The 14,478-nt window shown below is 36.2% G+C and overlaps 1 protein-coding gene across 4 annotated transcripts; it reads left to right on the top strand.

Annotated features, from left to right (window-relative positions):
* Positions 1-1,317: 1,317 nt before the first annotated feature.
* Positions 1,318-12,605, top strand: LOC124846529 (uncharacterized). 4 transcript variants are annotated; one of them, XM_047323821.2, is made up of 10 exons: positions 4,268-4,408; positions 5,780-6,104; positions 6,184-6,282; positions 6,366-6,470; positions 6,551-6,703; positions 7,100-7,198; positions 7,288-7,416; positions 8,048-8,227; positions 8,692-8,808; positions 12,142-12,605. In XM_047323821.2, the coding sequence occupies exons 2-10, from the start codon at positions 5,853-5,855 to the stop codon at positions 12,301-12,303; spliced, it is 1,296 nt and encodes a 431-aa protein (XP_047179777.1). In that variant the 5' UTR covers positions 4,268-4,408; positions 5,780-5,852; the 3' UTR covers positions 12,304-12,605. The 4 variants fall into 4 exon arrangements, 3 of the variants coding, with proteins under 3 accessions (XP_047179777.1, XP_047179770.1, XP_047179762.1); XM_047323814.2 differs by lacking the exon at positions 4,268-4,408 and adding an exon at positions 5,412-5,663; XM_047323806.2 differs by lacking the exon at positions 4,268-4,408 and adding an exon at positions 5,412-5,697.
* Positions 12,606-14,478: the final 1,873 nt, after the last annotated feature.

The following is a 14,478-nucleotide window of genomic DNA, read 5'->3' as shown; positions in this document are numbered from 1 at the left end:
TCCTCTAGATGAACCACCACGAGAGGTCCCCCATGAACAAGACGAACAACACTAATTCTATGACATTGCCACTTCCTAAGTCAACGTGCAAGGACAGAACAAGACTTCGTGAAGCAACTCCAAACCAGAGAGTAGACTACACTTCTTCAACGAACTCCCAATGAAAGAAGAATAAGACTTTGTCAACCAACTTGCAAGGAGGGAAGAACATTTTGTGAACCAAGACCCACCATGCAACTCGCAACACAAAATAGTAACCTCCAAACCCTAAAGCTCCAAACTTTACTTGGGGTTCATATTTCATTTAGGGCAATTATGTATAAGTTTCTCCTTTGTATACAACTATCAAGAACATCGTTGCTGAGTAAATTTAAACAACTTTACTCCTTTCAAATGTATTTTGTTACGCTACCATAATGTGTTGTTGCGTTACCATAATGTGTTGCTACGTTACCATACAATTAACACCGTTTATGTAAAATTAACGAAATAAACTTAATTGATGCACATTACACTTACACAAAGTGTGAACTAAGTTGACATTTTTTTTAAAAGTAAAGACCAAATAAACACTATCATAAAAATGAGGATGAAGACAACAATTAAACTTTTAACTTTTAAACATAATTATCTACTGGGTCTCTCCTACTCCTAAACTAAATATAGCCTATATTAGATTACTGTAGGTGGGACCACGGTTAAAAATTGAAGGTAAAAAATTGAACTTATTTAATCACATTAAATCAATTAAATTCAACTAATAAATATTGGTTTAAAAACAACTTAATCTATTTAATTAATATTATTTTATATTTTTAAAAATCATAAATTTAGACTAAAAAACAGTAAAAGAATCAGTTTAATAAATTATTTTTGGTTAAAAAAGTCAAATTCTATAAATAGATAAAAAATGTGTACATGTTTTAGAAATTAGTACTTCTTCTACTGTAATATATTTCATCACTACTTATTATAATAGAAATGTTAGACATATAAATTAATAATAAAAAAACTGTTAGAATTTTGTATTAATACGTCGTACTCAAGATTCTTATATTACCTGTTCTAATTATGGTGATTATCTATGAAATACATTATCACTTCTAAAATAGACAAAAAAAAAAATTATGCAATTATAAAAGTAGGGCTTGGAAATATTTAATTTGAAATCACCTAAGCAAGTAGTGGGAATATCAACCATAGGAAGTAGCATCAATGTGTGAATTTCTTAGGGACTCTACAAAAAGAACAAGATTAACCTTATTTCTCTTATCATTTTTTCACCTTAGCTGGAGAATATATTTGAGAGATTAAGAATGAATATAAACTTTATAAGTATATGTATAGATGATTTGATGATTAATTTTGTGATTATTATATCAGAACAAAATTAGTTCTTCACTGAATATAATTGAACAAATTTTGAAAAGGTGCAGAAGAGGAATTCGGTGTAGAAGGGTAAAGGAAGGTTGGAATGGAATTTGGTGGGTGCAAAGGGCAAGGGAAATAGAGAGCGAGTGTGTGCGTGTGTGAGAGAGATGGACCTGCTGGAATTGGAGGCGGTGGAAGGGCTCCGGTGGACGTGGAATTCGTGGGCGGCGGAGGGGACGAATCTGGTGATCCCTCTGAGCATAATGTGTAGTCCATTGATGGTGAGTGAGGTCCCTATCCTCCCATACCACCCTCTTCTCTGTTCGGGATGCGCCGCCGTTTTGAACCCCTACGCACGCCTCGACTACCAGTCCCGCATCTGGCACTGCCCCTTCTGCTTCCTCCGCAACCCCTTTCCCCGCCCCATCGCCGACACCAACCTCCCTGCCGAACTCTTCCCCACCTACAGCACCGTCGAGTACTCTCCTTCTCTCCCCTCCTCCTCTCCCCCTCCCCCTCCCCCCGCCTTCGTCTTTCTCATCGATCTTTCCTCCCCCGACGACCAACTGCTCTCCCTCAAGAAGGACCTCCTCCTCCTCCTCCACCACCACTTCCCCGATCACGCCCTCGTCGCTCTCCTCACCTTCGATTCCATGGTCTATCTCCACCATCTCGCCTCTTCCCCCTGTTCCTCCCTCCACCTCTTTCACGGCAGCCGCCATCTCTCCTCCAATCAGGTATTTCACTCTACTACTCTTATTATTCTTACTTCTTCTGATTCAATCCCCGCTTTCTTTTACACTCAATCCACTTCATTCGATCATCAACTGACTTTATTCAATCTTCCTTAATCTCTCCCTCAGATCCGCCAGTTCCTCAACATCGGCCGCCCCCACCCGCTGCATCACGGACACACCCCAAAACAGGATTTTCTGTTGCCATTTTCCGAATGTGAATTCTCCATCACTTCTGCAATTGAAGACATCCATTCCACATTCTACTCCACCTCCGCCACTCGCCCTCCAAGGTGCACCGGCACTGCCATTTCCGTCGCCCTCGGACTTCTAGAGTCTTGCCTTGTCACCACAGGCTCCAGGATCATGCTCTTCACCTCCGGACCTGCCACTATCGGTCCCGGAATCGTTGTTGATTCTGATCTCCGCCAACCCATCAGAACCCACCATCACATCTTCAACAACCAAGCCAGACACCACGCCAACTCGTGCTCTTTCTATAACCAACTCTCCAAGAGGCTATCTGATGCGTCTGTTATTCTTGATCTCTTTGCCTGTTCGCTCGACCAAGTTGGGGCCGCCGAGCTTCGACAACCTGTTGAGCAGTCTGGTGGATTCATGATTCTCTCCGAATCTTTCGAATCCGATCAGTTCAAGAAATGTCTCGGGCATATGTTCAAGTCTGACAACCAGGGCCATTTGAAGATGAACTTTGATGCCACTATTGAGATAGTTACCACCAAAGATGTCCAAATCTGTGGAGCACTTGGCCCTTGCGTGTCTCTGCATAGAAAGAACAGTTTGGTGAGTGACGCTGAGGTTGGACAAGGTGGCACCTCTTTGTGGAAGTTAAACACTCTTACTCACAAAACTTGCATTGCTTTTTTCTTCCAAGTGAATCAGCGGCAAAGAATTCAACCCGGCTCCGCATTTTTGATTCAGTTTATCACGCGGTACAGGCAGGGGAACATGGAATGCCGGAAAAGAGTGACAACTGCTGCTAGACGATGGGTTGCAAACCATTCTGCTGATATTGCTGCTGGATTTGATCAAGAAGCCGCCGCTGCAGTTATGGCAAGACTTGCCATTCTACGTGCACAGGAATGCCATCCCCGTGATGTTATTAGATGGCTGGATGACACGCTCATACGTTTTACTTCTAAGTTTGGGGACTATGTGCCAGAAGACCCATCTTCCTTCCGCCTATCCTCCAACTTTTCGCTCTATCCCCAGTTTATGTTTCACTTGAGGCGATCTCAATTCATTGATGTCTGTAACACTACTCCTGATGAGACTGCTTTTTTCCGGCTCATGCTGAACCGCGAGGGAGTTGTAGGATCGCTTATAATGATTCAACCTACGCTTTTCCAATATTCGTTTGATGGTCCACCTGTTCCAGTACTGCTGGATATTCGTTCTGTTTCTCCGGATTTTATCTTGCTCTTTGATTCTTTCTTCTATGTGGTGATTCATCACGGGTCCAAGATCGCTCAGTGGAGGAAGCTGGGTTATGACAAGGACCCCAATCATGAGAACTTCAGAAAGCTGTTGGAAGCCCCGGAACTGGATGCAGAGCAATTGGTGGCCGACAGGGTTCCAGTGCCAAGGATTATAAGATGTGATCAGCATAGTAGCCAGGCTAGATTTCTTCTCGCCAAGTTGAATCCATCTGTTACTCAAAACTCAACCTACACAGATGGATCAGATATTATATTTACTGATGAAATGAGCTTGGAAGTTTTTCTAGATCAGTTGCAGGTACTGGCAGTGCAAAGCTAGTAAAGCAGAATACTAATTTGGATTATTCTCTTTATTATGGACATGTGAAAGAGTTTTTGAAATTTGTAAGTAGTTTTCAAAGAAGAGGTTTCTTGTTTTCGGAAGATTGTTTTTTTGATGTTTACATTTACGGACTTGTAAATTATATCTGATATCTTCACTGTGATTAGATTGGTTTTGTCTATTAGACTAGTTTTGAAGATGTAGGTAGCATATGGTTACTGTTACTCTGACTAGAAACTGTATTATTCCCCCAGCTTCTTTCCTGGACTGTAAATAACACTACGACAGATTAAAGTTACGCTCGGTTTTATTTGCATTTACATTGTGTTTCTTCTTTATGGTGCGAGCAAGACTTATTTTCTCTTGGTTGGTAGGGACAATATGTTTGCCAGGGTTCATTGTTCAAACATATAGAGCTTCTTCATTTATCGCTTCGCTGTAAGGTGATCTTTATATGGTTTTGGTAAGCTGGTTGGCGAGGTTTGCAAAAACAAATTATGCACCCCAGACTCATACACTGGGTAACAAATTCTTAACCCTTGGCGCATACAAATTTTATTTAGAAAGCTACAGTGACAAATTCTTGACTGAAGTTGATTATTACATATGTTAATCAATTTCAGAATACTGTGAGGTATATCCAGATTGACAACATAAAAATGGAATACTCGGTTAATTTCGTACTACAGTTGTATTTCTTATAGGCATAACTCGCCCGTTTTCATTGTGTTATTACTTGCTCTCAACAGTGTACCGAAGAAAAAACATTGCATCACCTCTAAGTTTGTAGGATCTGAAAACTAGTGGAACAGTCTGTTCAGAAAAAAAAGACATTAGTCTGTTGATAAATAAAATTGACACACTTTTAAGTAGAAGATGAAAGAAAAAAAAAGAGAATATCCGAAGACATTTTAAAGTTGAAGCAAAGTCCTTTTGCACTCCCCATTGAAAAATTGGAGAGAAACTACTATTTTGAAAGGTGTGCAAACAAAGGTTTCTTCAAGCTTTCTTCCAACTCGGAATTTCAGTAAGAATGCAAATGACGTTTCCGACTGGTTATGCCTTTTGATTCAGAGTTGTAACGACATCAAGTTGTTCAAAACATTCTCCAGGTCGTAGCTTTACTGAAATTGTGGACACAGAATTTTCACAGCAAAACCGAATTCTTTTAACGGAAAAGACATTGCTTTAAAACAAAATTTTGAATAACTTCAGTTTGTGTTGTTATAACGGGCTTTTGGGGGGTTTAAATAGTTTGTGAGTTAAATGATCTTGTTGTCTCCTATTAAATATCAAGGAAGTAAATAACTTATAGGCCTTTTTTGTTTAAAACAAACTCTCATAGTAGTAAATTGTACAATGAGTTTAATGGAATGAAGTAAAGAATTTTTATGATAATTACAAAGGATTTTTCGTTAAAATGTTAGCATGGAATATTTGGTGTTATTTTAATTATTGGTTGGTTACCAATTAAATAACTTATTAAGAATTGAGATTACAAGTGTGGAATTTGGTGTATAATATGTAGTTAATAATGAGCTAAGTTTGGAAGCGTTGATGAAGTGTTTTAATCCAAAAGGTGATTTAGAAGAAAATGAAGAAATTGTTACAGTAAGGCATGAAGGGAATAGGCATGAAGGAATAGGCATGAAGGGAATAGGCATTCGGTGTAGATGGTGTTGTGTTTGTGTTATGTGGTGAAGTGTGTTGTGGTGGCATAGTGTAGCGGGGCCATGTGTATAGATACAATACAAGCAGAGAAGAGTAGAGGAAGAGGTGTAAATACGAAATTGAAAATGCATGCCTCGATGTTGGTTGCCGTTGAGTTGAATATTTTCTCTTCCAATTCCGAATTCCAATTCCAATTCCAATTTCAATTTCTTTTTATGCAGTGGAAGCAAATCTAATATATTCTAGTCCTGACCCTGAGCGGAGAAACCCTAGATAGAAAGTAAAACAAGGAGAATGATGAAGAAGAAGAAACAGGTACCGGAGTGGATGAACAGTTCTCTGTGGTCCTCCCCCTCCGATCACCACCGCTTTAGCCCGCCCTCTCCTCCTCCTCCCCCTCCTCCTCCTCCCCCTCCCCCCGTTTCTGTCAGAGAAGATCCTCCAACTAATCACAATGCCTCTCCTTCTTCTTCGTCCGTCGACTCTTCTGCTTCTGCATCCTCCGCCGCCGATGACATCTCCTCTCAGGCTCAGCTGTTGACCGAGGTTAGCTTTCCCAATCATTTATCCATGGACTAATTGATTTTTTTAGTTTTTTTTGGTTACTAAGTTAGTTTGTGATTAGTTATCTAGGAAGATGATAGACATGCGCGAGTTGAGGAGAGTCGCTTCTCAAGGCATTCCTCGTGCTGCCGCCCCTGCTTTACGCCCTACGCTCTGGAAGGTACCTACCCTCTCTTTACCAATTTAATGTCATCTCACACACACAGACACGATTACAATTTATTTTGTTTTTTATCTTTTCAGCTTTTGCTTGGATATCTTCCGTCCGATCGTGCCCTTTGGTCCTCTGAATTAGCCAAGAAGAGGTCCCAGTACAGACAATTCAAAGACGACCTCCTCATGAATCCTGTAAGTTCGTCACCTACATCAATTATTTCCTTTCTTAGAGTCCCAACCACACACTTCTGAATGTTTCTGTGCCTAGTCAGTCAGAAATCACGAGGAGGATCTACAACTCCGCTGCTCATGACATCGATGATGCAAAATCTGAGACTCGTATCTTGCTTTCTAGATCACAAATCACTCATGAGGATCACCCTTTGAGTCTTGGCAAGACCAGCATATGGAATCAATTCTTCCAGGTACTAATCTAATATCTATGCATTTTTTTCTGCCCAAGTCTAATTATACGTCTTATTTACACATAAATATCACCTACTTTACGGTTAAAAATTACAAAGCCATTTACTGCAATTCTTCTCGTTACTTTCTACACTTACAGATACAGTATTCTCAATTGCGTGCTAAATTTCTGGTTTGCTTCTATATATACAATCTGTTCTACCATTACCACTGTGTCTGTGGGGGGAATTAGTTTTACACAGCGGAACCTGTACCAATACTGCTAATGATCGTTCCGTTATCAATATTTTAATCTTTTATGAACTTCTATGCTACTTCCTGTGTCATGACTACTGTTACTCAAAACTTAATCTAATCTCCTGTACTCCTCTTTTTATTTTTTTTCATTTTTCTAGGACACAGAGCTCATAGAGCAGATTGATCGTGATGTAAAACGTACTCATCCAGATATACAGTTCTTCTCCGGTGATTGTCAATTGGCAAAATCTAATCAGGTTGTTCCTCTATTTATTTTGAAATTCATATAGACAAATTGAGTAACTCAATCCTTTTTCTTGACTTTCAACTTTTGGGGAATTTTCAGGATGCTTTAAAGAACATATTAATTATTTTTGCAAAGTTGAACCAAGGTATAAGATACGTTCAAGGGATGAATGAAGTAGTGGCCCCTCTCTTCTATGTGTTCAAAAATGACCCCGATGAGGAAAATGCTGTGAGTACATCCTTGCAAACATGGAAAATGGAGAAATGCTTACTTAGGGAATTAGGACAGTAAATATTGCCATCTGTTATATACAATGTTTTCATGTACATAAAACAAAATGAGAAAAGGTGAAATAATTAATGGCCATTGGGATTTCTTTGTTTAAGGCTATTAATTTTCATGTTTCTCTTATATACAGAGAAGGAAATAAATGTGATGATAGACTTGGTAATTCGGGTTTGGATTCCAGGGTAGAGTTTGCTTGGTATGGTAGGTTGCCCACTTGTTTTACTCGGGAACTTTTTAGGAACCGGTATGGGCTACCAGGTTTTCTTGATTGCTGCATCTGTTTAGTGTTGACCCCAATGGTTGGTTGTAATATTTTGTATCTTTTCTTTTTCTTTTTAATGCATCTTGCTCTAGAAGCACATGATTGTTGAAGCTTTGGGGTGCCAATGTATTTCAAAGCTCAATGATGATTTCTGGAGAGAAACCTTTTTATAAAAAAAATATGGCCATGGGGATGTTGATAAGAGGTTTTTGTTTAATAAAAGTTGCTCAGACAGCAGTGATTGATTATGTAGTTTCATTTTACTCGTGATTTTGAATTTTCCCAGCTGTTTCCAATAACTAAATGCAGGCCTTTGCTGAAGCAGACACATTCTTTTGTTTTGTTGAGCTATTGAGTGGGTTCCAAGATAATTTTTGTCAACAACTTGATAATAGTATTGTTGGAATCCGTTCCACTATTACAAGATTGTCCCAGCTTTTAAAAGAACACGATGAAGAACTGTGGCGTCATCTTGAGGTTACTACTCAGGTAAGAGGCAATTTAAGTACGTGCTCTATCTATCTAAAAGAAACGCCTTAGAGCAATGGTGGCTAACTCATTTTGTTTGGCAAATAATTACAAGGGCGAGGGATGAAGACATTGTCCTATCATCTCTTTTCTGTTTTATTAAATTTGTTCAAAAAATGTTTTCATTATTCTCCAATATTTTATTCATAAAATAACTAATAAATAATAAATGATCTAGTAAGTGTGTTCCTGCCTGCTTCATTGATTCAGTGACGCGTTCTATGTTGCACCTGTTCTTTTTGGACCTTTTTTTTTTCTTTTTGGTTGACAGTTTTTGTGTTCATCTACTAGTTAAGTGTCACTTTTAGTCTTTAATTAGTCGGTATAATGTTCAGTTTCAATTTGTCAGATGATTCAAGTACGTGTTTGATTTGGTTATTGAGCAGTTGATCGAAAAAATGACAAATCTCACATTTAAATTTCAGGTCAATCCCCAATTCTATGCATTTAGGTGGATTACTCTCCTCTTGACTCAGGAATTTAATTTTTTTGACATCCTCCATATTTGGGACGTCATTTTAAGTGATCCAGAGGGTCCACAGGTACAGTTTTGCTTCTATTTTCCTTATACTATATTGGACTCCCTAAACTTTTCCCTCAATAAAATTAATGGTCTGACATTTAACCCAATGGTTCCCCTAAGCTTTTCCCTCAATAAAATTAATGGACTTACATTTAACCTCATGGTCCGCCACACTTGGCGATGTCAATGGTAATAGATGATATTGGATTTTAAGTTTCAGGGTTACTTTAAGGTAGCTAATTAAAAGGAAAGGCATTGACCTATTTAGATAGTAGGTTGCGCTTCTTGACTAGTTTTACATTAATAATGTTGAAGAGAATAAACAATGATGAAAAAAAAAGTAGTGGTTAGCTTTAAGTTATCCTCCAAGCGAAGTCACATAGTTGAAGGAAAAAAGGAAAATAAAACAAAACCCAATAAGAAGCCGCAAAAACACATTGGACAGAGAAAACAGTACAAGGAAACACCGCAACTGCCCCAAAACCCTCAGGAAATTCCATTCACCAAAGACGGGCAACAGGAGGGGGGAACTAGTTTTCAGTTTTGTTTTGCTTCAGTTTTAAGTTTTGGAATTTTTAAAACCTAAAACTATTTTTCAGTTTTATAAATTAGTTCTCAATTTATTGTAGTTTTCATTTTTCAAATTGTAAACTGAAACCACATGAGTCGCAATACTTCTCGAATCACTCTCTCCCTGAAAGCAAAAGCTCTTACCATTTCATCATTCCTCAACTAGTCAACAACTCCCTTTGATTTATGCAATACATACACTTAAGATTTAAACAAAAGAGAATATATCTTTTGAGGGTTTAGTGAATCCCTCTCGTAGTCATCTATTTATATATATATATATATATATATATATATATATATATATATATATATATATATATATATATATGAAAAGATGATACAATAGGAAGATTAAACATTAAAGCATTATCTTAGACTACTTAGACAGAGAGCTAGTACCGAGGTTATCTAACACACAACTCCTTACCTTAAATGTAATGATTACATTGATTTACTAATTATTTCAACAGTCCTCTTTAAACTAGATCATACAAATTGTATGTACCAAGCTTATAATAAATAAACTCAATCCAAGATCTCCTAAGCAATTTGCATATCATACCAAACTCTCCCCAAGCAACAAACCCAGGAGGTTGTTCCATGTAAATTTCCTTCTCAAGATCACCATAGAGAAAGACATTTTTGATATCTGATTTATGAAGTGGCTAGTGACAAATGACTGCCATTGCAAAGAAAAGATGAACAATGGTCATCTTGGCCCACAGAGAAAAAATGTCACAACAACTAACTGAAGTTTGAGTCTATCAACTTGTACAATAGAGCCGACTTTGATAGCATACACCCATTGACATTAAACTGTCCTTTTTCCCAGTGGAAAAGGCACCAACTCCGAAGTATTACTTTGTCAATGACATTGCCGAAGGTGACAAACAGGCAGAGCACTGCTCTGATACCAACTTAAGATTTAAATAAGAGAGAAAATATATGTTTTTAGGGCTTAATGAATCTCTCTCATAGTCCTTTATTTATATATATGAAAAACTGATACAATGGAAGGATTAAACATCAAAACACTGTCCTAGACTACTTAGACAGAGAGCTAGGTACAAGATTATCTAACACACAACCCCCTACCTTATATGTAATGATTACATAGATTTACTAATTATTTCAACACATACATTAAGACTCACCGCTCTTTAATGATTATTATGAATATTTCATGAACTTTGAGTTTTTTTAGCATTATGTATGTAATTATGTACACCTTATTATATACAAAAATTATTACTCAAATCACTCTCTCCCCGAAAGCAAAAGCTCTTTCCAATTCATCATTCCTCTCAACTAGTCAACCACTCCTTATGTTTTATGCAATACAGTAAGACTTGCGGCTCTTTATTGATTGTTATGAATATTTCATGAAATTTAAGCTTTTTTAGCATTATATATGTAATTATGTACACCTTATTACATACAAAAATCATTAAATAGAAGCCACCCTTCTTTCTGCCATTTGGCTATAGCATGTTTGGGGTTGGCCACGGCCTTCCGCCTTCTGTAACCGGTAAACTCTCCTTCCTCACGCCAACCAATGGGTATTGCATGCAATTACAGTTTTGGATGGTAATGTACCCAGCAAGCTGCGGCAGGCCTTCCTTCACGTGCTTCTGTATGTTGGCTGTCTTTTTGCCAAGCAATGCATATCTTAATGTCTCAAATTCAGTTGAGTTCTTTTTATTCTATATGACCTCTGTACTCATGATAGCAACAGTGTGTTTTGAAACACATTGTGCATCATCATTTTATACTCTGGATCCTGCTACCCATTATAGTCATGTTGTTGCCAGCATCATAACATGTACGCTCTCATTGAGGAGGCATTTCGGTTTTGTTTGGTAAATGGCTTTGATTGGCCTTTGCCATCTATTGTCCAGTGGAAGGAGCTGAGAAGCTACTGCCCCCAAGATATGATGTTAGAAAAGGTTTGAGTGATCACGTGAAAAATTAAACTACCTTTATTTTAGTTGAATATATGTTTGGTTAAACTATTCATTTAGTCCTTATAATTTTTTTTGAATTTCAGTCCCTAAATGGGAAAACTAGAAGTTTTAGTCCTTATACATGTGTACACGTTAAGTTGTGGTCCCTATTGAGAATTCTGTAGAAATCCTTTTGACTACGTAGAACCTGTATACCAGTTAAGTGCGGTCCCTGTTGTGGACTCTGCCGAAAACTTTTTATTATATAAAACCGCTATGAAAATTTTCCAAAGATGATAAACCGCCAAACAAAATCTGTATGGGAACTATAACTTACTATTTTTCTTGTATAGGAACTAATTACGGCCTAAGTAAATAGTTTCACGGATGTCTTGCAATTTATATTGGAAAACTAAACCGAAAACCTGCAACTATCCAGAAGATGTCCTAATTAAAAACTTATTAAGCATCATTAAGAACAGTTCTCTTGTTTACTATACTTTATAACGCTTGCTCTATTTACCCCCAACCTGCAAGTGTAACCTGCAGTTTATAGCATCTTTTCTTAAAGGAAAGATGATTAGAACAAGGTCGAAGTTACTTCCTTTTGTGTTTCGCTTGAGAAAACTAGGGTATGTGACAGCTTACAAGTCATGTGCTTTCCTTAATTGTAGTATTGGAACTATAAATTCCTTTTGGTTATCATATTGTTGCATGGAACTGGTAATGATTGGTCAGGACGTCTGAGGAGCTTGCTTTTCAAAATATCTAGTAATTATTTTTCATTCAGTGAAAATAGAATAAAGAGGAAAATTAACTCTTGCGATACTGTGTAGGAAACACTCCTCAGAATATGCTGCGCAATGCTAATTCTCGTCCGTAGGCGCCTCCTGGCGGGTGATTTCACTTCTAACCTCAAGTTGCTGCAAAGTTATCCTTCTACAAACATCAGTCATTTGCTCCATGTGGCCAACAAGTTACGTGTACAGTCAGGCTAATGAAATTCACCGTGATTATTTTGCTGTGTTTTTTTCTCTAACATAGAGTTTTCGATTTTATAATTGTAAATTACTCTGTAATTATAAATGTTGGTTCGGAACAGGAACGGGTATTTTTGCGTATTCTGGTTTTGTTATTTTATTTTTAGTTGTAAGTCCATGTTACCATGTTCTTGGTGGATTCGCCTCTATTTTCAGTTATTCACCACCCTTGCACCCTCAAATGAATAATAAATTGTTGAAGCTTTAAAACGGGTGATTAGCCCATGTGGCTTTTAATGTTTATGGTTGTACCCCACTCACTCAATTGTTTACTCTTCTCGCAAAAAGTTTACGATCTAAAGGTGTTAGCAGAGTCAATGAATGAAATGGAGAATGCAAGAAATAGAGGCAACGTTTGGTTTTCATGGGCATGTAAAGTTGGGTCTAACAGAAATATAGAAGTTCTATATATTGACTTGTAATACGTTTTTGAAAAGGGAATGAAAAATAATATATAATGTTTTATTTTTTATAATATTGTTCAGACCTTGAGTCTCATTGGATAACTTCATCCCATTTAGGAGACATGTTGCTGCAAAACTATGACTGTCAAAAGTGTGAAAAAAAAAATTGAGCTTCGCCAAGAGTACGTCTTTACTTGAAGTTGAGTGTTTCTAAAAGTTCCGATTTCTCATTACTTTTTTAGCTTTCTCCTATCAATAACTGATTACTGTTTCTCAATATTCTAACTGCATACGAACGATTTTTAACCATTGAAACGTATAAAAATATTTTCATGTGCTTCCGCTTTGGTGTAAACCTTTTCTTCTATATCATTATTAAACAATGATTTTTTCACATTCAATTGATTAACTTTAAATAAATATGAGCTATTAATGTCATGATTAGTCTTAAAGAATCTTTCACTTGATTCAGAAAAAAAAATTTCTCCTTATAATTTGGAAAATTTTAGTCATGAGTTAACAACTTGCCTTTTCTTGATGTTGCTGTGGGAGTCTTTCTGTCTTAAAAACATATATAGCCATTGTATTTTAGATTATTAGACAATTTAGTGAGATTGTGTGTTTGTGTTGGAGAAATTCAAGTATAAATTTAAATAGAAATAAGAAAAATAAGTATTATAAAAGAAAGAATATCTATAAACTTAATTAATGCCTTATAATGTTTTTGGGTTGAAGGTAAGACTAATTATTTGTCTTGGTGATCGATTTAGTTGATGATCATATATGATATCTTCTATAAAAAATTTCCTAAAAAAACTCACTTATTTAGAAATTCAAATATAAATTTAAGTTCCACATTATATTATAAATATGAAAGAACTTGGGATTCGAACAAAAATGTTAGTATTTATAGATATCACATAAATATGATTAGATCTCTATCATTTTACAAAAATATAATTTTCATCACAATTTAAAATTAAAATCATTTTCATTAATGAAAACATGTCTTAATTTATGAATCTAATAATATAAAACATTTCATAAATTAAAGTCTCATTCAAAGAAAATAATTTTATAACCTTTACAAAGTTATAAAAATAATTAGTTCCATTTAGAATTTCTAATAGTGATTCATCCTTATTAAGAGTTCAAACATAATCAAATATACGTGGATAAATTTTATTATACTAGATAATTAATTATAATTGAAAAATTTAAATACGGTTATAAATTTTGATAAATAATATTACTAAGTATTGGACAATTACCTATGATAAAAGTTATATTAACATTAAAGTCTTTAAGAAATGGATATTTTCACAAACAACATAATATTGTTTGAATTAAAAATACAGTTGAAATTACACATCATGTACCGACCATAGCTCAGTTTGGTAGAGCGGAGAACTGTAGTTGGATAATGTCTGCAGACAATCCTTAGGTCGCTGGTTTGAATCCGACAGGTCGGAATTTTTTGTTTGTTAAAAAACTTTTTAATTCTTATGTTAAATCCATTTATATTAAATCTCTTATTATAAAACCAGAAAATGCTAGGGGATTATATACATATATATATATATATATAGGTTAAATATATTTGTGATTTTGGGTTTAGTCGTTATTCGAAAGTTTCTCTTAGTTTTGAAACTCTTATTTTTAGTCTTTAAAATTGAACGGCTTTTATATTTTCTTTGATGTGTCAAACGGCGAGTCACTTGTTATGCCA

The sequence above is a fragment of the Vigna umbellata genome, chromosome 5 (assembly GCF_029865625.1).
Source record: "Vigna umbellata cultivar VRB3 chromosome 5, Vumbellata_1.0, whole genome shotgun sequence".
Lineage (NCBI taxonomy): Eukaryota > Viridiplantae > Streptophyta > Magnoliopsida > Fabales > Fabaceae > Vigna > Vigna umbellata.
This window is presented reverse-complemented; position numbering and strand designations above follow the sequence as displayed.